The sequence below is a fragment of the Papilio machaon genome, chromosome 15, assembly GCF_912999745.1.
Source record: "Papilio machaon chromosome 15, ilPapMach1.1, whole genome shotgun sequence".
In the NCBI taxonomy this organism is placed as follows: Eukaryota; Metazoa; Arthropoda; class Insecta; order Lepidoptera; family Papilionidae; genus Papilio; species Papilio machaon.
In genome coordinates, this window is record NC_060000.1 from 4,914,216 (window position 1) to 4,941,830 (window position 27,615).

Genomic DNA, 27,615 nt, shown 5'->3' on the forward strand with positions numbered 1-27,615 from the left:
ATAAAATTTTATTGATAAAGTTTTGAATTAAAGCATATCATGGATTTAAACTACAGTTGTCTATCGAACACTATTTTTTTTTACAAGTTATTTGTCACTTTAGAAGTGTATTTTTTTATACAATTCCTGTATTATAAATTCCATTGTGAATATACAAATATATTAGCTGTTTTATTTATAAGACAATCAGCGCCTGCGCACGTCAGTCAAGAACTAATTGTACTATGCGTGCGGAATAACATGAGACCCTGCGTCTATTTACATCAGTGACAAACTACGTTAGTACCCAGACTAATCTACCACGTGAATTGCGCGTTACAAAAACGTCGCTATGACGTCATCAGATCTCGTGTTATCGTGCACGAGTAGTAATCAAACAAAACTACTTAATACTAATCAATTAAAAATAAACTTAACTCAATCTCTTATCATCACAATACTCGAAAAAAAAAACAAAAAGGTAGAATTATTTTCATTTGGAAATTGGAAACAAGTAATCAATAATTTAGCACAAATCCTAACTATATAAGAATTTTTGGTATTTGGTCATTTATTTTCTAAGCGTAACGACATTCAGACCTCGAGTGTCGTTTCACGAATGAAGCGAATAAAAAGGTACATTGATTACATTCTAACGATGTTAGCGTATCTTAAAGTCATGTTAAAATTACAACTAAATATAGTTTCACACGAAAATCATCGTTGATGCAGGAATAGACTAATGATGTAATTTTTTTTACTTAAGATGACAAACGAGCGACCACATGAAGTCGCCGAAATAGCGAAGCGATCGGTGGAAATCCATAATTGAAGATGCCTATCTTTAATTGACGTAGAGGATATTTGCCCTTCTCATGTCACTCCTCCGTCAAATCCATTGCCCCTTCCCATAAGTTCCTTATAACAAAAAGATGGGAAGAAAACATGGACTAAAATTAGTTCTCCGGCATTAGTGTCTTCTACATGACTCCTGTCTTCTGTGTGGTTGTGGTATTTCATTGGACGAGCAGACCCATTTGTGAACCCAACAAATGTTGTTGAGAAACTTAATGTTCAAAGAAAAGTGTGATTTTTATCTATTCGATACTGTTGTTAATACGAAATTACTTCGTAAAAAGTGTAACTACTACATATGTAATGAAAAATATCATTATTATATGAGTCGCGTACAAAATATGAACAAATATATAAAGAAATATTGAACTATTTCAACACATTTATATGTTTATTAAATCAGATTATCATAATCCAAGCTATATTATAAATGTCGTGAAATGGTTAAATTTTCCGTCAGTTTATAATATAGCTAGCGAAATTATTAATTGATAAAGTTAAAAATTCTGTCTACAAAAAAATGCATTGCTATTCCTTCGATTAAGATGGAAGATGGATGAAAACTTGGATATGAGCTTTCAATGTTTTTAGGCCGGTTTATTTTAGTAATAATGGCCCTTATCATCTATTATATTTATTAATTGTCTAATTTCTAGAAGAATCAATTCCTTTTAAGTCGATTTACACACTAAGTGTGTTACGACGTCCCTTCACACTATAGTTAAAAATGATAGGAATCATACGTAGATTAGTAAATCGTAATAACTTACGACTACAAAAATTTTCTATGGACGATTTGACATCTCTATTTTACGTAATCACCGAAACGATACATTTGGTTATAAATTATCGAATTATATGCTGTTTATAAATTTTTTTAAACTACCCTCAGTTTGGTTATATTCGTTAAATTAGAACCAACTATCGAGATTACTTCATCTCTGAGGTGCTATCAACTCAGTGAGTTGCCATTTATTCAAATCGTTGCGGAATAAGCGCGATAATTTCAACTATTTGAGATGACGAAATATTATTTCTATACATTATGATGCCAGAATATAAAACTCAATTCTTTGAGACATCGCATTCAACTCAGTTTTTAATGCCAGAGTTCAATTCAGTTCATTGAGATGACAGAACTTGGGTTCTCGCGGCATTAGCGCGTTGTTAGAGACAAGACCGACTACTGGATTCTCGAGTTGTTCATACTTAGAGTTGGTATCTGATGATAAACTTCCCGCACCGCTGCTGTCTTCGTGTTCGTCCTCGTGCGAGCTGGCGCTGGATTTGTCGTTTCTTTCCTCTTTCTCCTTCTCCATGCCGTAGTCGAATTTGCAAGATTTATCGTTGTTTGCTAGATCGATCCAGTGAGCTCGATTGCTCTTAACTCTGTCCAGCAGCGGCTGTAGCGCTGGAGATAGTACTGCGAACGCCTGTCAAAAAATTATAGCAATGTTACATTTGAGTCGTTTTTCTATTTTTTTTAGCAGGCGCGTCATTTTGCTATTAAATAAAATATCTAACAACCCAATGTTAAAGAAATTTACCTCATATATAGGTAGACAGATGGTATCGATGAATTTTACTTGCATGGCGGGCAGCTCGTCCTCTTTATCTCTGTTCATTATGTCCTGAAACGATTATTTTAAGTTATTAAGCCTCTTTCTTTACTAAAGTTATTTAAATAAATTTAACTTATGCTACAATAATTATTTTTTGCTTAGGAAGAGATAATTATTATCAGCTCATTATACGTCCCCACAGAGGAGCTCGGAGCCTACCCTAAGTTAGGATTGACTAGGCCATAGTCAACCACGCTGACCAAGTGCGGGTTGACTTCAAACATATCTTTGAATTTCTTCTCAGATATGAGCAGCATCACGATGTTTTCCTTCACAGTAAGAACGTCGGTTAAATGTACATATGTAAATTGAAAAACACATTGGTACATGGCGGGATTCGAACCCATGCAAGATTGCAAGTGAACCCCTGAGCTACGGACGCACCGAGATATAACAGTTGTATTATAACAAGGACTTACGATGGGTGTGAGGTTGAGGTTGTGTCGCTCGAGGTCTCCCTGTCTGAAGAACTCCCCGGCGACTAGTGCTGCAACGCGGCGCTCCACGGGCCAGGGTTTGGTGATGGCGGCGAGGTCGCACGCGGTCATGAGCATGGCGCGCAGCAACCCGCGCCGCTCCCCGCACTCACCCCACGCGCTCCCCACACTCCCCACACTCCCCACACTCCGCACACACTCGATGAATGCTGTGCGCTTGCTGAGAACACATGTTACAAATCTTACTTATATAACAAATACGGCTGTATGGATGTATGGATTAATAGTAATTTATCTCCGGGACAGCTACATGGATCTCGATGAAATTAAGTATAGGTGAAGAATATGATATGGGAGAACAGATAGGCGACTTAATTAAGCTTTTTTCTTAATTCCGAATAGACGGAATCGCGAGCGACAGATAGCGTTTTTTTTTTTTTTTTTTTGGGTTAATTCACTCTGAAATGTAACCCCTAAGCATAATAGAATATAAAAAAAAAGATTGTATGATTAAAGCAGTAGGTAATAATAACTTCTGATACTAAAATTACTGTTATGACAACAAAAATATTATTGAAGTTAGATATTAGAAAAGTTAACGTGGAAAATTTTCATCTTCGTGAACATAGCAACCGTTTAACTCTTTGCAGAAACTATTTAAAAGTAAAATTATACCTGAAATAAACAGCCAAATCTGTGGAGAGTATAGCATCTTCTAGAACTTTAACAACGCGCTCGTAGTCGTCGGAGGAGAGGTTTGCGAGGATCTGGTTGCCGGGAGAATTGAGGATCATGAGGCACTGATCGAAGTGATGGTGCTCCATTGTTGATGTAGAGTACAGCTGTGCGAGAGGTGATGATGCCCTGGAAATTATACGAGAATATATTTGCATATAGAGGCTATAACGAAAAAATAAAATTTTGAATAATTTTTTTTTTCAAATTGTTTTGAAACCTTAAATCGAGCAATTTTTGAGTGAAGATGTATCCTACAAACAAATATTCTTGACAATTTTTTTAATTTTTCAAGATATTTGACAAATTGCACGAGTAATTAAATTAACAGATTTGTAAGAAAATTTATCTTATCTTTTGCTTGTTTGATTTGTTCTTCTTCTGTAAAAACTATAATATTGGACTTTATCAAATGTATGCGATTGAAACTAACTTAATTTGAAAGGAATTATTGGTCCCCCGATGGTCGAGGTCGTGACACAAGCAGCCGATAATCAGCGCGAGGCACTCCAGCTCACCAAAGATCTTCCACCACTGCGTCTCCTGTAATGTTCACACATTAACCATTACAATATTGATCAGACATTCTTTTAAGGCTTTCTTTTCATTCAAATGAGACTTCTAATGTATTTAGAGTCACCTAAGTTAAAATTGTTTTTGAAGCAAATTTTGAAACAAAGACAAACTTAGTTGCTATCGATGTTTTGATCAACCTGTGGGTTATCACTAAATCACTGATCATTGTAAAGAAAAACCTTTCGAATTAGAGGTAGAATACTTCTAACAATCCTTACTATACATTTCCACTAACGCGGTAGCTACTACTATAAAATCAGTCGCGGGCCGCGCGATTAGTTGCTTAGTGAAAAAGGGGTCTTAACATGAGATAAACAATTTATCCATGTAACAAAGCAATATACTCACAGTCAATATAGCGAACATCATCTGAGCGACATTGAAGGCGTGCCGCCAGTTGTGGTAGGTCACATTGCGGTAGTTCTTCTTGACGCTGAGCAGCCAGCGGCACAGCACGCCGTACTCGATATGAAATCGTTCCACGAAGTCCAAATCTAGGAACATGCGCAGACACGCGAGTAATGTGTCCTCATCCGATAGGTCGATGTCATCGAATTCCAGTTCGTGTAGCTTAAAGTGCACTGATGATGGTATCCGTAACGTCTGAAAATAAATAAATTGTTGGGTTTAGAATGCAGTGACAGTGACGTGTCTCCGTTTTTTTTTTTCAACGTTAATGAGAGGAATGACAATATGTGACAATACAAGCGTAACTGCATATACATATACTATATTATAAAGAAGATAGATTTGATTGTTTGTTTGTTTGTATTGAATAGGCTCCGAAATTTCAACATTCTTTCATTGTTGGAAAAGTTACACTATCCCCGGGTGACATAAACTATTGTATATTTACTAGATTTTTTTAACTCCGTACGACGACGAAGTCGCGGGCAACTGCTTTAGTTTTATAAAGTTAATTTTATTATACTATCTGTCGCCTCACTTAATTATTAGCCTATTTGTTCGTCCAGACAATGTTCTACATCTATGCCAAATTTCAGCAAGATCCGTTTTGGAGATACCTTCTAACAAAAATCCATCCCTCCGTCCATATATCTAAATATTCGCATTTTAAATATTAGTAAGACTATCTCTCTAGAATTTCTCTTCAAAAACTTAATATTAGTAAGGTTTTGAAGAGAAATTAAAAAAATAATCAGATTGTTAAGAAGCGATGTAGCTATGTGGCACTTGTCCAGTGTGATTGACTATGGCCTAGTCACCCTTGACTTTGGGTAGACTCCGAGCCCCTCATTGGGGACGTATACTGAACAGATGATGGTTGTAATTGTTATAACGCATTTCATCATTCATCACCAATGTCACTAAAAATCTTGTAATACATCAAAATTTAAAAACCGGTAATCAAAAACAATGAATTGAAAAATGACTGCACATTGAATATTTGACGTTGACGTAACTCTGAAAGCAATTAAGAGTGAGGTTGTTAGTAATTGACGCGGCGCTTTGACGTTTCGCCTGGATAATTGGTCAGCGGCATTGAATCGAAGTTTCGTTAATTAAAATCTATTTTAGACTTCTATTTTTTTTTTACAAGATGGCGTTGACTTCATGTGTTACCGATTTCTAAATATCAAACCCTAAAATATGGGCACATAAAGTTGAATTTCGACTGTTATTATTTAGGAAAATTAAGGAGATGGCAAATTATTGCGATCAATTCATTCATCAGTGGAAGCAAAGAAATACAAATAAATCCATATATCTTTCTAATTACTAATATTATAAATGTGAAAGTTTGGATCTGGTGAAAGTATCTCCAGAACGGTTCAACGGCTCGCTGAAATTTTGCGAAGATCAAAAAATAGTCTAGAACACATTAACTTTTTTTTAATTCCGCGCCAACAGATTCGCGTGCAAAAAATAGTCTCCTATAGTTTATACGATACTTTATTTTTAAGATGTACTAGATAATAGTTCAGATAAAATGTTAAATAACGTAATAAGACCTTCAGTGAATAATAACAGTTTATTGTGCGTCCAATAATTTAGTTAAATATTTAGATCGTAAGTCAAGTGATCCATTACACTTGTTTAAGAGACGCGAACTAATTGTCTTGTTGTTTTGTTATTGCTTTTACAGCCTCATAATAAATGAATTGTTAGTTCCATTCAATGTTATAACGCGTTGAAAAGAATGTTTACGTATTAAACTAATGACAAAAAGGTATGTTAATGTTAAGAGATAAGAGATTAAGTTCTAAGAAATATAATTTTTAATTAAAAAACATTTTTACCACAGTTCAAAGTATACGTTCATTTGAAATACGAAGCGAGTCTTTTTATAAATACTAGATAAACTTGTGCCAAGAAATCCTGTACAAAGTCGGTGAATATTTCACCAGTAGAGGTATTTGAAACTTTAATAAGATATCAGGGCTACTTTCTCATTTCTCTTTTACTTTAAATCACATTTTAAAAAATTTATAAAATGCTCCAATTTTGTAGTGAAAAATCCGCAGTGAGATTCGGTGTTACAAATTAAACGTGTAAGCTAAAATAAAAGATTAGTTAAAAAAGGACTTACCCGTAACCTTTGAGCATCATCTATAGAGGCGGATGCGTGATAACTTAAAACCTGAAAACATAAATTATCATATTATACTAAAGTGTACGTATAAAAGAGAAAAAGACAAGTAGAGATTAGATTAGAGAGAGATGAGACATTTTTATACATCTACAAAATGACTACAACCGTTTTAAATAGCACACATATACTACTAGAATGGACTGTACAGCTTCACAAAACATCCATTGCGTGCATTGAGCACAACAAGATATCAATACCACACATAAAACTGTCAATGTATACTAACATCGAGTGTGACGCTCTGCTTGGCCATGGCTGTGATGGCCTTCTCGTACATGTGCGTGTTGTGAATACCCATGCCGCAGAATATCGCGAACGCCTCCACAAAGTTCTCATCGTTCTTCGTGAACAGGAGACCGTCGAATTTGTTTACAAGCTAAAAAAATAATTTATAGATATTTCATTTATCATGTACGCAATCACGTCAGTAAATCAAAAGATTTTATAGAAAATGATTGCTCACGAGCAGGTTATACAAGCGAAGTGATCGCTGACATCTCCGACAAGTTCAAAGGTTGTAGATTTTTTAATAAATTGTATGTGGTGGCGAACGAGCAAGCGGCTACTTGAATACGCCGAAATGGCGAAGTGACCGCAGTCCTTAAACAACAGCAATTGCAGATGCTGCCTACATTTAATCGACGGAGGACGATTTCTCTTCTGTATAGTCGTGGTACTGCATTTGGACAAGACGCCGCATTCGTGCAACAGATGTTGTTGCTGACGTCTACTACTATTAATGAATTGTCTTTATTTTAGTGGGTGTACGTAAAGAGAAAACGTAACTAAACATTATATTTACTGGTACATCCCTACCCCACCAAAGCTGTAGAAATTCTGATAGGAGAAGTATCCTATCAGAATTTCTACAGTCTTAATTTACTAAACCGTTATTTATTTTTCATTCAGAATTCTAAAACTGTCACAATTAAGCAACTAATTGACAGTCACAATCACTAACTTTAATTAGTCTAAAGTTTTACTGGGAAATTCCTTATTTAATTAAAAAATAATCATCAACCTCGCCAGTTCAACTTCAACAAGTCACAGAGCAAATAAACATTCGCCGTTTGGAATTCCGTCGAGGGTTAAAAAGTTAAATGAAAATTTCCAGCTCAATTTTCCAGTCCGATAATTTCTCTAATCAAAAACTTTGGAGGGCCAGTATGCTAGACGAAACAAAACTAAAACGTTACGACGAATAACTTTTGATTTAAATTGTTATATCGCTTGCCCCTTTGAATGCCTACTTCGTTATATCGATTTTAAAGAAAATTTTGTCTGTGATTTTAACTTTTATGTATTACATCTTGCATGACAAAAATTATATCATTCATTAACATAGTAAGCAGTTCTCTTTAATTTGATTTCTCCCCAAATTTTTCGAAAATGTGAATTCAGTGGTTTTTTTTCCACATAGATAAATGTAAATGTTGAGCTTACTCAGTTTAAAATTTTTTCAGTATTTTACTTTAAAAAATTCTTCAAAATAATATTCTTAATTTAAAATAGAAATTATCTGCCGCAGTCCTATAAATGAAAACATTTCTTACAGCAATAACCGTTAAAGCTTTTTTATTCGACTTTTCAATGCATATTCCCTCGACGCTTCGTTTACTAGCGTATTCGGAATTTTAAAACGAAAGAGAATGGTAACTAAATTGCTTACACACAAACTCTACTGTTCTATGTATCTTAAAAAAAACTATAGAATAGAATCGCTTATGCAGGGAAATTGTCGCAATGCGCAAATTTGATAGTGAGATACAATACATAATGTTTGCGGGGAATATTAAATTACTGGCTCGACAGCCAGTCAAGCGACTCCGTCCGCGCAGAATTAAAAAACAACTTAACAAGTAGCCTACGTGTCCTTCCAGACTATGTTCTACATCTGTGCCAAATTTCATCGAGATCCGTTGAGCTGTTCCGGAGATACCTTCTAACAAACATCCATCCAACAATCTAAACTTTCGCATTTATAATATTAGTAAGATAGACCAACCAGGACCGACCGGGTGATAAGTCAAACTATATCATAACAGTTCACTGGCGCCCCATCCACAACGTTAAAAAAGTGTCACCAAATACTGTGGTGTAATTTTTCTCTTACGCCATTATCTACACCCATGTAGGTTTTACATATTATCCGACTGAAGTAAGCTCGACAGCAACGCCTCTCTCACCGGGCCTGATATCCTTGTTTGACTGTACAATATGATAAGGGGCTTTTGACGTTTTTGACATTAACAGGGGGCGCTAGTGAACTATAATTTGGTTTAACTCATGCCTGCCGGGTCAGATAACTTTGTTGATTCTCTCTCGTTTATCTCGTTTCTCTATTCTAGTCTTTTGTAGCCTTGACATATTGTCCACAACTTGTATGGTTTTGAATAGTGTAATTCGAGACGTCTTCTTTTCTGTAGTAACGCTTTTTTAATTGCTTGTTTTATTATTCAACATATTAACTTATAGATCGACACAAGCTGTCCATAAAGGTCATATGTTATTAGATACCAATCTTACTAATATTATAAATGCGAATGTTTAGATGGATGGATGTTTGTTTGAAATTATCTCCGAAACGGGTCAACGGATTTTGATGAAATTTGGCACAGATGTAGAATATTGTCTGGAAGAACACATACGCTACTCATTGTTTTTTTATAATTCCGTGCGGACGGAGTAGCGGGCGACAGCTAGTATTTTCATATAGTAGATAATATGACTTCTTTTGTCTTTAAATCGTTTACGCCTTTGCAGTCGCATACTTAGTTTCCGTGGGCCTGACCGCAATGCGCCAGATAAGAGCCATAATACAAGTACGCACCACATTGAATTTTTCATCAATTCCATTCCGCAGTTTCTGCAATTTACTCTATAATATGGGTTTAGTCGCTTTGTTATAATTTAAGTTTAAAAAATTTCTAGTCAGGTACTTTCGACGAATGATTTATGAATCATGGAGAAGCATAAAAATCCGTAATTAGCTTCTTGGTTACAGTCAGTTTTTAATTTACGTTGCAAACAAGGATCTAACAAAAAAAGCTAAACAGCTTACCTGTATAACACCGATAATTCTTCCTTCTGAATTCTTGATAGCCATACATAGAATGGTGTTATGTTTGAAGCCAGCGTCTTCATCTACGGAGGGGTCGAACCTTGGGTCCAGGTATGCGTCCGCGATGTTGACTGTCTGGAAACATATTTATTAATTATTTTTAAACAAACAAATATAGCCCAAATATGAATGAGGAGGGAAAACGGAAATTGCGTACACACACACAATCACACAAATTTAAATTTTGCGTATTTCTCTTCTAAAGAAGCCTCAAAAACCTACCCTGTCTCCTTGCTTACGTTGAGTTGGCTACTTTTTGTCATATTATTGCTATTATTGTTATTTTTGGCTATTGTTGTATTGTTATTGTTGGCCATATTATTTATTGGTATTAAAAAAATATTCCATATTTTGGGTGACGATAAATATTGTTTTAGATTATTTTTTTCTTAAAGGTTCAATCCTCACGAAATGGAGCCAATCTCTTCAAATCATAATTCTGAATTAGCGTCTGGCATAACTTCCCTCACATATGTCATCTAAAACAACATATAACATATAGGAAACTCACTTCTCCAGTGGTAGCGACATAGCCCGTGATGCCGATGTTAATGGGGAACCTGCTCTCGTAGGGCGACGTCCTCGGCTCCGTCTCGTCTCCAGCCTCCAGGTCAAACACACGAGAGAAGCTGCCTTTAGACGCCTCGTGGACTAGAAGCACCTATGGACATAAGCCATTTGAATACCTTGCTTCGGGACACCGAGAAAGACTGCCAGATCGTAATAAAGAATTGGCATGTAGCGTCCAAAAATATTCTTAAATACAACAGTATTAAGCCATGATAATATAGCAAAGTTAAATAACTGGAGTATCTTGGGCACGATTGGTGCAGACAAAAAGTTATAGGCACAAATGGTATGTGGGCCCCAGTATTTATTTAACTGCGCATTTCGGTGAGTGTTATAAAAATATCACCTGCTTGCCTTAATTGTTAACGAGTTAAAAAAGCTAATCAAAGAACCATTTGCTAATACACTCATAACAAAAAACAGTTTCAGTAATTTGATCTGTGAGTTAAATGACATCGAGAATACTTGATCTTTCATCAGTCACTGAAAGTAATGATATCTGTGGCTGTGTAGATGAAAGAAGCGCATTTTTAATTTGAGATTAAATTTTAATACCTCCCAATATGCCATTCAATCTTCAGCGTTATTATTTTTAGGTCTGCAATCCGTTACAAAAGCTCGCGCGTGCAATTTTAGCGATAGATTGAAAGTCTTTGTTTGCATACCAATTTCATATCATACCTGTCGATGAAATTTTTTCATAATTGGGAAAATGTAAAAGAAAAAAATTGCATTTCCATTTTACTCATATTGAATGGCAAATTTTTGAGGAATTTTAGAATTATAAGTCAAAGGTTAAAAAATTAATTATGGGAAACAAAACATATTTTATAGTTGAAAATCTATAAAATAAAGTACATAAAATATTGCAATTTTCTTGTATCCGCATGAGAACACATAATAGTTGATAAAACAATAATAAAAATGTTGTTTCATCGTTTAAAGAGCTTTGTATTTCTATAACAATAAAATGACCGTCACTAAAAGGCCCCTTGCGGCTTCACATACTTTGTAAAGGCACTTCTATAACTTGTTGCAAAATAAAGGTACTCGTATTATGTATCTCTAAAATGTGAACACAATTTTACACTGTTAAGGTCTTCAGGAAAAATATTAAACGTTAATTTTATTGTCTCTTTCTTCAACTGACCATAGAGACGAGGCTCTTTTGATAAAATACCTTTAAGAAATTAGAATACAATTAAAGACAATAATATATAAAAAAGGTCCCGATTTTTCTTTGAAAATAGAGTCTTAAAGAGAAAGCATTTTTATTTAAGTAGTGTAGTTAAGTAGTTATGTAGTATATTGAAATAGTGCTTTTAATAGAGTTAGGATGAGGAAGTCCTTCCCTAAATCATTGGGAAAAAGCATAGATAGTTTATCCGAAACAAACAATCAAATGTTTTCTCTGTAGAACTGTAAATGAAGTTTTCGCAAATATTTTTTTTTTTATAAAAATGTGCAAACTACGTAAGAACATTATCACCCCATCTGTCAATACCAATATCGTTCTTATAGCATTGAAATAAGAATTGTTCGGGCCCACTTTAGGAACAAATTCAAGTTCCATTAAAGCCGTCCGCTGTCCGCGCATTGTTCCCCTATAATTGAGTTTTCCTTGGAAATGATCCAATAAAGTGTTACTTGGGGATTTCGCGCTTTGGTTCACGAGCGGATGTACGTCACGCGTGTTCCAATGGTGTTGGTAATAATCTTTTCATGTCAAGGCGAATCCTTGAACCGTTTATCTTTTTTTATTTTATTTTGCGCATTCTTATTCAATTATCACATTCAAAATAAAATATTGAAAATAAACAAACTGGTGAAAATAAAATAAGTTTATGAATATAGGTAACCATTTTTTTATTCGCATAAAATCTATAATAAGGATATATTTATAGCCCAAATAAAATATAATTTTGTTTCATAAACTTAAACAAATTAAAAAAAGATTTATCACGTTTAGGTATTCTTGAACTCCACATAAAAGTTACTATATATTTAATTTTCCAGAAACTGCTTAAAAACTTTAAATAGGATTAATAAATTACATCATAATGTTTTATTAGCATAAATATTTGTTTAAAGTCAAAGCCATAGCATTAGATATTGCTATTTTTAGAATGTTAAGACGTTTTTAAAGGCCCATCATTGTTATACAAAGAGATTCAAAATAAATATTCCGTCGCTCTTAGCGTAATGGACGAAGCCGAAAATAGCTCGAATGTTACGATAATCGAGGGGAAAATCGTGTTAACACGACTTCACGAATGTAATGAAAATTGTTAAAACTTTCAGTGCCTTTTGCATGTGATTTCCCCGGGGTTTTGAGGTAAAACAAATCGTTCTCGATTTTCGTTGTTCGTATAAAGGGTTAGTGAAGTTTGTGTTTTGATAAATTACTATACAAATAAGATTATACTTTAACGAATTACTTTATTAGATATATATATTAACTAGCTGTCGCCTGCGACTACGTCCGTGCGGAATTTAAAAAAAACTTAATAAGTAGGCTATGTGTTCTTCCAGACTATGTTCTACATCTGTGCCAAATTTCATCAAGATCCGTTGAGCCGTTAGGACGATACCTTCAAACAAATATCCATCCATCTAAACATTCGCATTTATAATAGTAGTAAGATAATGAAATTGCATGATAAATATTGATAAGAAACAATTAAAAAAATATTTTTACGTCACAAAGTTTGTAAACGCATTTAGTAGCAACATGAATCATTAAATCGATCTATATATGCGATGAAAATTTAAGATAGATAAAATTGTCACTTTATCCCGTATGTTTACCATAAACAGCACTTGTAGACATGTACATAACCGGATAAGACTGGTACAAAGCGGTTATTATTTACATTTAATTTACATTTACATTTTTTAATGTTAATTACATTTGCAGTTATTAACATAAGAACAAGAACATTAATAAACGAAAGAAAGAGACTATAAAATCACCTTTATTTTAATCTAAAAAGAAATTGAGTCGTGGCATATAAATAGTGAAAAAAATTATAATCACACTTATAAAAATAGTAATGTTATCTTTTTATTTTTATTTAACTTGAGCTCCTAATACATCAACAATTGGTATATATTGGCATTGATCCAATAGGCCGATACATTGTCGAAGATACTACAATCAGCCAACTGAATATCCGCCAAAAACTTATGCAGTGCCATGCCAAAGGATCTTCTAATAAATAGTCGCCTTTATCTTCCATTGTTTATACTTATCAAACAAATACAGAACGATACAAACTTTGTGACAACTAGACGCGACTAGAGACGCTATGCCATGCCAAAGAATTTAAGCTATCGGGGAGAACAGATGCGGCATCGGGCACATTACTGCGCGCGCTTACCTTTTGAAGTTACAACTAGCCTTTATTAAGTTTGAATCTTGTTGTACCAACACTTTTATATCAGTAACAAAGCCAAGTCAATTTACTTTGCTTATACATTGGCATATTTCTTTGATCAAACATGTTTTTACATATTACATTCAAGAAAATTTTATTCTATGACTTATTCAAGTCGTAGTCAATACTGTTTTAAGACGGTTGTAAATGGTTCGGCGCGATTGGTAGACTGTATGACAGACACGTGTAACGATGGCGTGTGAAAATTAATTCGTTTCGTAAATCCGCGCATTAATTAGCATTTTAAAATGTCTATGAGTGTGGGTACGTAAGACCGCATATAAAGTATGTAATTGGCGTAACGTGTTGATCAAATTCCGAATGCCACGCTTATAGAATAGCAAGCGGCAGCCAGAGCGAATCAATGAATAAACACGCTGCGGGTAATTTGCGTCCGACAAACAGACGTCGTCATTATTGATTTTATCATCTATTTAATTATTTATTTATACCAGCTTTTGCCCGCGACTTCGTCCATATGTTGAATACCATGTGTTATTAGACGTATCCATCGAGAAACGTGCAAAATTCTGGAATTATAGGTTCTTTCAAGACAATGTTCTACATCTATAACAAATTTCATAGAAATCTATGAAGCTGTTATCGAAGTACCTTCTAACAAACATACATCTAAATATTGACATCTATAATATCTCTTGGCATTTGAAAATAATTAATTTTGTTCGTTGTGATGACAGGTGAATTAATATGTTATAGCCTGACAAACTTATCGGACCTATGGTCGAGGTTATTACTAGGATATTTCGAACGACAAGATTCGAATCTATCACCACGTGGTCGGATGTCCGTGACCTTTAACTATTAAACTATTGGGGCTTCAAAAACGACAAAACCAAACGGAGTTTTGAATTGTTGCTTGATAAATATCAATTAGGATTCAGCAGTTTGTTCGTAGATCGAGATAAGTGTGGTCGTGGCGCCGTCGTCGCGGTAAGCGACGCCTCAATCATTAGATGGTGTCGATTAAGCACAAACCACTCTCCGATAGTCCTTGTGGCAAATTCAAATTATAATACACAATAAGCCTTGAGCATTAGCAGATCGTTCAGATATGTATGACTAATAGCTTTATGACGAAAAATAACATTTACAGCTTAGGTATTATTTTCTAACGGTTTTTTTTATCATTTCATTAAGCGGCCATAGACATTTGCAATTTGAGATGCTTTGTCTACTTTTAATCAACGGAGGAGAGGACGCACAGTAAAAGGATATATACTCTTTCTATGCGTCTCCCTTAAAAATCCATCCTATCCTTATAAAAAAGGGAGGAATGGAAAAGGGGACTAACATAAGGCCGCCGGCAAGTACACTTAACAGACGAAATGCGAAAATACTTCCACTTGACGCATGTCTTCTATGTGAAGAGACGGATACAGTAATCACTTTTACATTTCACGAATAAAATATTGCATACATACATTGCAACACAAAATATTTTTAGTTTTATACATATCAGCAACTCGTGTAAAATCTGAGTGAGATGCTAGTCCTATATACATAAATGTAAATAAAAAGAAAGCGCAAGCAAAATCATTTCCTATTTCATGATATGTCATAGAGACAACGTCGCGCATTTGTAAAATGTAACATATTATCTTGCTAAAATGTTATCCATGCAGAGACGAAACTGACACCATAACAAATGTTTGGATACGTTCCAAACTTAAATCCTTTTAGACAAATATACGAGATATATAAGAAGGAGATAATAAACTAATACAACGTACACACACTTCTTTATAACGCAGGATCATAGCAATCACGGCATGGTGAAGACCTTCGTTGTCATTTGAGTATTTGAATTTTTACATTTGTAATTGAAAGTTCTACGCAATGTAAAAAAAGAAATTTAATGCGGATGCGGAACAGCTATTTAATATTATAATAAAATTAGTCACAAAAAACAAGTTTTAGCTAATCTAGAATTTACAAAATATTAAAAAGAGGGCCAATAATTCTTTTTAATTTAATAATTTTTTTACTAATAAAAGATAACAAGATGTGTGTAACCACATAATTATGGCAAAATTAACTTATAAATTATTAATATTCTTGTACATTAAATTAAAAATGTCATAATTTTACTATAACTGTAAACCATTTTACTGCCTCATTATTGTATTTAAATAACTGAAATGCATTTATTATTAAAATAATGGTTACAATAATTATGATACTATCGTCGTTATTTCAATGAGCTTTTGATAGTTGATTACAGCATTATTTTGTACAATTGTGCTTTTGGGAATAATTGGTTATAATGCGAGCAGCGATAATGCACGCACAGTAATTGCGTTCGGATTCACATTGGTACGTGATGGAAATATTAATTATTACGAAATTCTCAATGATTTTCACGTAAATTGTAAGCGGTTTATATTAATGAGTTTATTATTTGACGGTAATATAATACGCTTGAATTAATTTGAGCAAATGATCCCCGTATAAATTTGCATTCCAATATGAAAAGAATAATTTATTTTATAAAGGATTATTGACTTAAAGTAGATTTTGAGATTATGATTGGAATTAAATTTCGATGTTATATTAAAATTTCGTATAAAATTTTTGTTAGGTCAAAACATTTTTAATCATAAATTAAATAAGCTAATGCACTAACAAACGTTTTAGCATACGATAATGATACGAAGCTAAAGTCTAAATCCAGTTTTAAAGATAATTAAATTTGAATTAATTATATAGCAGTGGATTCCAAACCATCGCATTAGTATAATCAACGATAATTTATTTGTATGTCAAAAAAAAAATCGCTTCGCTTTGGGTTCGCACGACACCAACGAGTTATTTAGCCAATATTCCTTTATCTTTTAATCATAACAACATCGTTGAGAATGTCAAGTAATAAATTAAATTGGAGGTTAGTAACAAGATATCGCTTTCGACTTAGGAAAGGCGTTGCTTCTTATAATACTATCATTATGATAGTTTATTTATTAGCCATCATTATATACCGTATGTACAATTCTTGTGTATAATTTTGTAGCACAGCTGTGATTAGTGTTTACACTTAATCATTATGAAATATTATGAATAGTCAGGAACAGATGTCACTCACTGGATAAGTTTATAACGCTTGCTTGTCGCCTAAATAAAACTATAAACTAGTACGCACCTGAACCCGCTGACATCTGATCAGACTCTGTGTGTGAGTAAGTATCCTCAACACCATGTGTTCGATCGTACTTTGCTCCTCAAACACCATCCTCGCCAGGTCCAGCAACACTTGATTCCGTTTGACTTCCAGCTGTGACCTCTCGTAAAGCTGCGCGTTCCGAAGCCCAATGCCACAGAACTGAAGGTAGGAAGCGAAGACTTTTTCATCATTCGCCGTGAAGGGACCGTCGCTCTGTTTATTTATAACCTACAAATAAAACAAAAAAATAATTGGTAATTATTTATTTATTCGGCTACGAATTTGAACGTGCAAGAATGTACTATCCTTATATGAATAAAATTAATTAGTATTTTTAACACCCGTTTATTAGCTTCACATAAATGTTGAAAAAAAAAACATGCAAAAATTTATTTAAACGATCTGCTTCGTGGATTTTAAATTTATCGCCTTCGCTCTCGGAAGCTTTTAGAAAAAGAGTAGGTAGTAAGATGGGAAATGGTTGCAATAAAAATGAGAAATCGGTTCTACTGTGGTCTCTTATCGTTAATTTTTTATTTAAGTTATAAATTAAAATCGAATACACGAACAAAAATCAACTCAAACATAATTTACCACCAAATGTTCTTTTTTAGCTAATAATCTTTATCAATATTTATTAGCATTTCTAACCTGAGCAACGCCGATCACTTCTCCGTTGATATCCTTAATTGGCATACAGAGTAGCGATCTTGTTTTGTAACCAGTTTGCTGATCAATGTCGTGGTTAAACCTTTCGTCCTGAAACAAAAGAGAGTCATGAATTATGTAGTCTAGTAGAAACACTACTTTGTTATGCACTGTATTTAGTTGATTTATTGTTATGTTGAACTATTTGAGATAGTTAGTAAAACTACCTTTCTCCCCTACTTTATTTCAGCCGATGTAATTGAAACAAACATTTGTTGATTGTACAAATGTTTGAACTATTTGAGCACAGAGGTAGGCAGTAGACTATTTTCTAAATTGTAACGTATATCCGTCAATCATGACAACGTTATTCAGTTGACTATAAAATTAAAAATTTCCCACAGCTGTTTTCACTTATAAGAGGCCTATAAAATAAACACTTATTACACACTTATGATCTAGAATCATATTGTGAGAAGTTAAGTGGTGCCCTTAATGTATTTTTAGTGTTAGTAATCTGTACTAAAGACCTCCTTTAATAGCCAATTAACTATTCTGAATGTGGAAGTTGTAATTAAAACATGATGAAGATAAAAATGGTCGTTGATTCAGTCGTACATAGAAACATTTACTAACATTTTTACTAGGATCTAAATAAATGCGTAATTCCACGGCTGGGGAAAGCTGTGGAAAATCCATAATCTCGTTTGATCCCTTATCCTATAAAAAAAACAACAATTCCCATGATTTTGTTACGTGATAACTATTGTAGTAACGGAATATGGCTCATCGTCGGTCTTATTTATATCACCCCACCACCTACGCACGGCTACGTTTCAGATTATTTGACGCGGATGCCAAATACGTGTTGTAATAGTGTTAAACGTCGTTAATTATATCATAGGTTTATTTAGGAATTACGTCGAATAGACTGATTAATACCATGGATATGCTAGTTACTTTAAATTATTCTTTATATAACATGTCTGTCACCTTTTAAGTAGTCTTTATTTTTATAATGAGAAAAAATAGAAGAATGAGCTGTTCAATTAACAACAGAATCGAATTCAATGTAGAATATTAAAGGGATTATTTGTTACCGAATGGTATTAGATCAAATGTTTGATTTTGTTGTTGCAGAACATTTGAAGATCAACATTCTGCATTGCGTACTTAATTTGAGTAGGAACGAGATCGAGAGGGTAACCGGAGTGCGGCGGGCGACCGCAGACCGCGGCCCTCCTCACATAGAGGAGGGAGGGCTCTTGTATCTAATTGCGAACAGATCAAGATAAATCTAGATAAAGGATTTATTAATTGCTAATACTAGTGTCATTCATAACAGCATACAAATTTAAAGTTTAAGTTATAAAGATATTTTTATCATAAAAATAAAATTAATTAATCTTTAGTTGTAAAAATTACAATGGAACATAAATTTTAAATGGTTATTAGATCGTCGGAGCTTAACTTATATAAATTTGATTAGACTAATATTTAATGTTAACAACTAAAACAAAATACCATTCTAATATACGTTACTGGCTGACGTGGCTGGCCGTTTGCGCACCGCATACGGGCTAATGGCTGAGAGCCAATGCGGGCTGTTTCGAGTAATTACGTGTGAACGATACTATCATACGTGTCGTTAGAGATACGATTGACATTTTTATAAACATAATATTTATTACAAACCTTAAGAAAAATCTTTAAAACTATCCATCTTTTTTCCTATATTACAATGATTCACAAACTTTTTTCTTGATAACTTTCTGTTGCATTTTTGCTTAATAAACCCTCACAATTATTCACCACTATCGTACATTCCATCCGGGTCTTCCCACGTTGAGAATCACTAATTTAAATGAAGACGATATTATAAACACATAATTCTTTCTATTGAACTTCATAATTCGTTCTTTACATCACAACCTATCATTTACTTGTTTTCATATAACTTTGGAACATGATGTTTTGTTGATAATCGTATGTAATAACAAACAACAAAAATGAAACGAATATTTCTATTCAAAAGGTCATATGTCACAGTCGCTCGCACGGACTCGAACACTATTACCATAAAATTTACATGTCTTTGTCACCGGTTATGAATAATGACAAAACAACGACAGCACGATGGTATACTTTACATTCTAATCTCGATTTGATATGGTAACCCGTTCCCTTTAAAAAACTCGTCAGATTAAATTAAAACCTTTTAATTAAAAAATTTTAGTCATACACATGAAACAGAGTTGTTTTCGGTAATCAGTTGAGCCCTTAACTAGTTTTTCACTAAAAAATCTTAATCACGTTCGTTAAGCCATTAAAAGAGAAAATTGTTATACATTGTTATAACTTATTTAAGTTTAAGTAAACTTAAGTCTAAGTTTGAACGGTTAAGGCAAACAACTCCGTGGTGAACAAGGAGATGCTCTTTGTATCAAACAAAAAGTAAACTTTACAAAGTTAAGGAGCGTCAAACACTTAATTGGCAAGATCTTGAGCGCTTTAAGTTTTCTAAAGTAAGTTATTTTGTAGCCGTCTTAGTTATATTTTGACGATAACCGTTTTAGGCCTCGGTAAAAATGTGATCCTCTTCTCTGTCCAAAAGTAAAAAACAAAAATAATACTATAAGCTGTCATGACCCTATGACCCTAATGGAAAAGTCCGAGGACAGATTATGTTGTCTCGAAACACTTTTCATCAAAAGTTATTTAAGGTCCACGTCATGAGAAGACTTTTATATATTTCTTGACATTTTATTAATTTTATGTTGCATTTTTCATCTATTGATAGGTCCATTTACAAAAAAAAAAAACCATCTGCAATAGTATTTTAAGATAACGATCATTTCTTGTAGTAGTCATCTACAGAAGATTACAACCTTAGCAAATGCCTATAAGAAGTACGAATATCTGTGACTATCGTTATCGTATCGATATCGAATATATTTGTATTAAAAGTTGTACAGCGAAAAATTTCGCGCGTAAAGTACACCATCAATATCATACGAATGTGTCCGCTCATTTGTATCTTGTACCTACTATAAGAATATAGAGAGTATAAAGGGAATGATTTTTTAATTATAAAAATAATATGAGGTAAATATATCATGTATCAAAGCATATATTCCATATCATTGCGTAAAACAAACTGCGCAGCGTGAACTATAGTTCTTCAAGCAATATTGTTATGTTAATTCGTTTGTTTCCATTGTTGCGCCTACCGCAACAAGAGCTATGGGAAGTCAGACGTTGGCTGATTACAATCGTCATGCCATAACTTATTGTTCATATATCTCTGCGATCTGTTAGCAAAATGCGTGACTTTGAATCACATTATAAATGAAGACCACACACAATAATGCTTTGGAATTGTAAATATTTATAAGACTGTATTTGCAATATATTGTATATTATTTATGACGTGGTGCTTAAGAGCTAACGTCAATTATTATTACAATCATATTTGTTTGGTCTTTCCAAGTAGGGTTGGCGACAGGCTGGCGACAGGCTGGCGGCCGGCCGTAAAAACTTAAGGTTTATAAAACCTTGTGTGCCGACCCCACGTGAGTTGGAAAAGGCCGGGGAGATGATGATGTCTTTTGTCTTTCATTCTTATTTTAAAAGCACCGTAGGATAAAATCCGTCACGACTAACCTTTCCCACCGTCTCTATTTTATCCCTATCTGATACTTATTTCAATACAAAACCCAATAATTGGCTAATTAAATCCACAATTACTAAACAAAACTAAACAAAACTTCATATTCACGTGAGGAAATCATAAAGGTTGACTTTTTGTAAAATATTTCATAAAGAAAAAACTTAGTATGAAAGTTGATTTAAAAATAGCACACATGGACGCTGGACAGTCTAGACTTTTATATAAAACGATGAGACTATTATATGAGCTGCGATAGAAAGGGTATAAACTTTGACATGTTAATGTCAATTTTCCAGTTTAGTCGGTACAGTATGTCAACCGAGCGCAATATTCAATGACAACATCTCGCCCGCACCACTAGATAGGTACACAGTCTAAATGACATTGCAATATGAACTTTAATACAAGCGTGTTAAAGTTCAAAATCCTTCCGAAGCTACTAACGGGTAGTAGTAGTTCTATTACAGTATCTATCTAGTGCAATCGTTTAACGACATTTGTATGTAAATTGTTTTCATAAACTATGGCAACGTGATTCGGGGCACGCATGAATTGCTAACAGTAGCAAGGTCATCTGTTTGGAGGCGGGCCAAATATGAGCCCTGTCTTAATGTGATGATTTCGCTATGCGTCGATTAAAGAGTAAATTAATGCCATAGACCCGGCCTCCAACGTAACAAGCCACAATTGGTTTAATGATTCATGGGAAAGACTGCCTTCAGTTTCGTGTGAAAAGTCTAATGGATAAGTTGTTGAAAACTGAAGTTTCAATTAGAATTACCTTGAACTTTATCAATCTAAAAATATAACATTTAATAATACAGTTAGGATATAAAAAAAAATTGTTACAAACAACATTATCCAATAAAGACGCATTCACAAAGATATACATTTTTCTAAATTCCATCACTCCAGTCTGATAATAAATCAAATTACTTCATCAAATAACAGATCTGAAGTTTAATGTAATAAAATATTCCTTCGTAAGAGCTTTTTTGTACGTTATTAAAATTATGCCTTTGTAGGGGATAATGAAATTTATTCATGAAATGCGTATAGGTTAATTTAATTTATCGAGTTTTGCTGATTTATTTACTTTAAAAATAGTTATTTATTTACGATATATATAAGCTCCTTGAAATAGTTAAAACATCGTTTCAGAATATATTTATATTTATGAATGCAATCTCTTACTGCCGCAATCTGTCTGTCTTTTGGGCCGATCGAAAACACCACAAAGAGATGCCCTTAGTGTAGATTTAGTAAGAGAAGCATACGTAAATAGTAGAGAATCAATTTACCTTGTCCGTATTATGACGATTAGAACACGGTTATCGTACAGTTACAAATCAAACAAAAAAAAAAAAAGAAATAGGAACAAAAATCTGTTTCACGTTGGCTTGCGTTGGTGGTATCTTGATTTATCCGTTAAAATAAATCACCCAAACGACGTGAATAAAACTGACCAATTGTTCTTTTACCGTTACGCTACTGTTACGTAAAATGTACGATGATAAAACTTGTAAATAAATTTTATGAGATTTATGTTTTCGATAAAATAACTCGATAATGTATGCTTCATTGGATAAGAATAAATTTATGCAAGTAAAACTAGTTTGTGTCTATGGCATTGATCATCCAATTGCGAATTTTTTTTATCGATTTAGGCTTACTATAAACTGCCTAATTTAAATATAAAGCCTTGTTTCAAGTATGTACTATTGTTTGTACATGAAAAAAGTGAATTGTATTTTTTTAAAGATATTTTCTTAATACATCAAATTAAATCTACCACTTAATTATTATTTTTAATAAACCTAATCCTAATCCGATTAAAATGTGACGGAGTTCACAATAGTTAGGTAACATAAGTCACATGAATTCTTAAATATTTTAATGCAGAGTAAAATGAGGACATGTCCTAAAAGTCGTCGGGTTTTACGATAATTTCCAATCATAAAATCCATAAGAATGTACAGATCATAGCCAAAGACGTGGACAGAATATAGAAACACATCCAGTGGTATCAAGACATTAGTATTCATAGTTCGTGAAAGCTTTAACGAAAAAGATTCCGTACATGATGAAAGTATTACTGAAAGATTCATGGAGATTTTAAAGAAGTAGTTTAAAATGATAATAATTAAAAAAAGTCTACTTTTTCTCGGCTTTAAAGAGACAATTTAATTATATCAATGAGTTTAAGTGAAGTTAAAATCTCAAAATGAATATAAGTATAGAATAATCTCATTTTTGCAAAAAATATGGAATACATTTTTTTTTAAACAACGTGTCATTTGTAGTATATTTGAATATTTTTCCATTATATATAATGTTTGTTATGAAAATTGGGATCGACTTTAATAGGGAAATATGAAAGCGTTGTGCTGCAGCCATTGTTTAATGACAATCGTAAAATTATATTACTGCGTACATTTTTGCTTACGTACGTTTTTTTATACATTTTATATCAAAAAGCATCATTATTCTCAAAAAGCGTAAATTGTAGAAATCTTTAAAGAACTTACAAACATTTAAATATACCACAAAATATTTTTGATTCTTATGAGAAAAAATCATGTAAATTAAAGTAAAAAAACGCACTTTCTATTATACTAAAGTTTTTTTGGAAATAATGCATGTTATTTGCTGCCATAATTGAATAAAACATACGTCTAAATAACGAAATAATTTAGATTAACCCCATCTCCCAGCCCCATCTCCGCCCCCTAAGCGAGTTTACTTTGATATAAAAGAATCGTTCGTAGTTGAATAGACTTTTTAATTTCCATAGCAAGTCAGTAATATTAAAACATTCAAAATGTAATTGATAATAGAAGTAGAAGGAAAACAAAGGAAGTCAGTCACCTTTGAACGGCGTTGAAATTACTATTTAAAGCGTTGTGGAGCTTTCAAAGCTTTTAAAAGAGGATTTTCATTAGCGGGAGGTATTTCAAGGATTGCGGGAAATGTTGAAATGATGTGGTTTTAAATAGCATTACGCTCTGACTTTATTTAGATATCACGGACTTTATGAAAATTATGCAACGTTGGTGCTTACGTTAGAACCACGAGAATTTCAAGAGAAAAACTAATTAAAACCCATTTAGATGAGCGGCATAATTACGTAAACACTTCTGAGTGCAGTTTTAGAATGTAAATATTTAATTTTTAAACTTAATTTACGTGGAAACTAAACATAACTTTTAACTTCTAAGAAAAACTTGTACCAATCATCTTGAATTAGAAAAGATTTCATAAACCAAAATTAAAAACATTGTTGTTCACTTCTACGATTACCTTCTACTATAGGAAACCACATGAAAAAATCGAAACAAATTGCTTCTTTGTTTTGAAACTACAAAAATGAAAGTAATATTGCAAGAACCTTATATGCGTCAGGTATGTTGACGGGCTCCCCGCTCTCAGCGACGTAGCCGACGATGCCGCTGCCCCACGGGATACGGATCTCTTCCAACTGTTCCATCTGCTCCGGTGTCGACTTCGAGCACACGTCGAACAGTTTTGACACGAGACACCTACACACAAACATAATTATTACATAGTGTTTACGGCGTAGAGGGAAAATTATAACTGCCATCTCTTCGGGTCAGAATGTATTTGAAAGAAAACAATGTACATATATCTACTAGGCTCCTAGAAGAACGTCCATGTTTTTCAATAGATGTGTGGGTATAATAAAAATAAAACTACCGTAAAGATGTCCGATGTAAAGAGTACGCTGAAGAGTTAAATGCGATTGTAATAATTTCTTGTTTTTCTTTTCAAAAACCTCATCACGAATTTCCAAGAGGGAGTATAATAAACGAGTAAACGAATATTAAAATATTTATTCTGTAAACATAAAATGTTGTATAATTTATTTACAAAGTAATGTCTTAAACCGTAATGTATAAAATATTTTGTAGCGACCGAATAGAGATAACGTCTCGTGTTTATAAACCCAAATTTGTCGTCCGGTTTATATCAAAGTACACGCAATAAATCTAGCCTTTTAGGGCCAAGGCGACTTCACTGGAAAGATACACATTAGGGAATTATTGTGTCACATAAATTACACAGAGCCGTACGTATGCTGGATACTTTGACGCAAATCCTGCCAACGTATTAGCATAATATAAAAGCCATTCTTAAAGCAAAGCGTAGCAATTTATTTAGTTTTTTGGTTGACCTTTTTTTCCTTCGGCAACATGTGTTTGCTTACGGAAATATTCCTTAAGAATCAAAGGACGTAAGGATTTTGATTTTAGACATATAATACATATTTTTTTATATCGTGAAATTCGACTGTTGATATCTATTAAAACATATTTTTATCTAACATATTATTTTAAAATATTTCAACAATGGAAACGCACGGTGTAGACACAAATGTTCACCAAAATAGTCAATTCTATTCAATTAAATAGATGGTCTATTTTTACTGTTTACAATTATGTTACTAACCGTGGGTTTCTGAGAACAAAATCTATGTAAAACATATTGTCATCCCCTTAATTATCTTTGACAAAACGGAAAGAGGCAGATGGGGCATTGTATTTTCAACGGAAATTTTGGTCTCAGAAACCAACGGTAAATGATAAAATTACAATAGACCCAATATTCAATTAATTACTCAGAAATAGTTCATTATGTCTATTTTAAGATTAATTATAGTTAATAGTAATAATTATAAATATCTACCATCATTAAGCGATTATAACCGGCACTAATTAACGCGATATCTTTTAAAATAAACATCCGATCAGATAATGGATTACCGTCCGGCTAAAGTATTGATAATGGTTGCCAACCATTAATGTCAATCAATCGAATAAAAGGAGATAAAATTGAAAAACATTCGTCGAAATTCATAGTACATTTGTCTCTCTGCAAATAATTATTGGAATAAATGAGAGCTTAATAAATCATTTGATCAGTCGGATATCAACCGTTGGAGAGGTGTCAATAGACGAGTGTCAATTTCTGTCCCGGGGAATTTCCCAATAAGCAAAAAACGAGAATGTGTTGTGCTTGCGGATTCAACTATCAGACTATCCGGTGCAGATTAAATAAATAATGCCATATATTTATTTAGAAAGATTATGCAGAAAAATTACGTAACTAAACTTCGTAGGACCTATTGCACAATAAATGTTTTTTATACAAATAAAATGTTTTATCTTAAAAAATACTTGTCATGTTTTATTAAAAAAAAATCGTACTTATTTTTATATCATGCAGCAGTTTATTGTATCAACCCATGATTTACTGCATTTATAGTTAAACAAGCTTAACTGGGTCGGTAAGCCGGCCCCTATGCCCATGTAGGTTTTACATATTTTGACAGAACTAACCGCGACTCTTCATCGGACCAGATATCCTTGTTTGACTACACGACAAGAGTTTTGTTACACATTTTTTGACATCGATAGGCGAGTGTTAGTGAACTGTCTCAATTTAGTTTGACTTATGCCCACCGGGTAGGATATTTTTTTCTAATACATTATAGAAATTTCAAATACAGTGTACATGACTGGCCAGAGCCAGTCAAAGAGGTTTTATATATATACTCTTTTTTATTCATTAATATTGTAAAATGTCATCGACTTTCAATTGTTGTTTTTAACTTCTTGCTAGTTCTTGCTTTGTGTGTTACTGTTACGGAATTATACATGTTTTTCGTACAATCTTTTATTATTTAACACCACAATACAGTTCACTCGATAACATAGAGAATAAAAGTAATACTTTTAATAAAAGTTTTAACTAATGTCAAATAAGTGAGTACAAATACACCATCTGTTTTGTTATGTAACAGTTGTAAATTAATTAAATAGCAACACAGTGTAATTCAGTCAGACGTTAATTAATATTATATCAGTTAATCCATTTCAATGTGCTGCGGTTTTGTATAATAAATAAGTCTTCATTTTGCACCTGTGAAATATTTATTTAAGCTGACATATTCAAATTAAGAGTTGATTATTGTGTCCACTTAATTCACTATTACATTTCAATTAGAATGAAAGAAAGGTTTAGAATGAAATGAAGCATTTACACTGGGTTTCTGAACCGAAATCTCTGTATAAAACGTAACATTATCTATTTAAATTATCTTTGAAAAAAAAGAGATAATAATATGTTTTAAACGTAGATGTTGGTCTCAGAAA

General features: G+C 33.2%; 1 protein-coding gene across 7 annotated transcripts in view; it reads right to left on the reverse strand.

Annotated features, from left to right (window-relative positions):
* Positions 1-1,345: 1,345 nt before the first annotated feature.
* The window catches only part of LOC106712160 (dual 3',5'-cyclic-AMP and -GMP phosphodiesterase 11), a 139,801-nt gene continuing 113,531 nt past the window's right edge, over positions 1,346-27,615 (reverse strand). For all 7 annotated transcript variants that reach the window (XM_045681311.1, XM_045681312.1, XM_045681310.1 and 4 more), the window contains 13 exons: positions 24,831-24,981; positions 17,776-17,883; positions 17,104-17,352; positions 10,451-10,600; positions 9,880-10,014; positions 7,045-7,194; positions 6,756-6,806; positions 4,553-4,807; positions 4,062-4,171; positions 3,569-3,757; positions 2,876-3,113; positions 2,382-2,465; positions 1,346-2,267 (listed from right to left, as the gene is read on the reverse strand). In XM_045681311.1, coding sequence (XP_045537267.1) covers positions 1,947-2,267; positions 2,382-2,465; positions 2,876-3,113; positions 3,569-3,757; positions 4,062-4,171; positions 4,553-4,807; positions 6,756-6,806; positions 7,045-7,194; positions 9,880-10,014; positions 10,451-10,600; positions 17,104-17,352; positions 17,776-17,883; positions 24,831-24,981 — 2,191 coding nt within the window. In that variant the 3' untranslated portion in view covers positions 1,346-1,946. The remainder of the gene's footprint in view (positions 2,268-2,381; positions 2,466-2,875; positions 3,114-3,568; positions 3,758-4,061; positions 4,172-4,552; positions 4,808-6,755; positions 6,807-7,044; positions 7,195-9,879; positions 10,015-10,450; positions 10,601-17,103; positions 17,353-17,775; positions 17,884-24,830; positions 24,982-27,615) is intronic.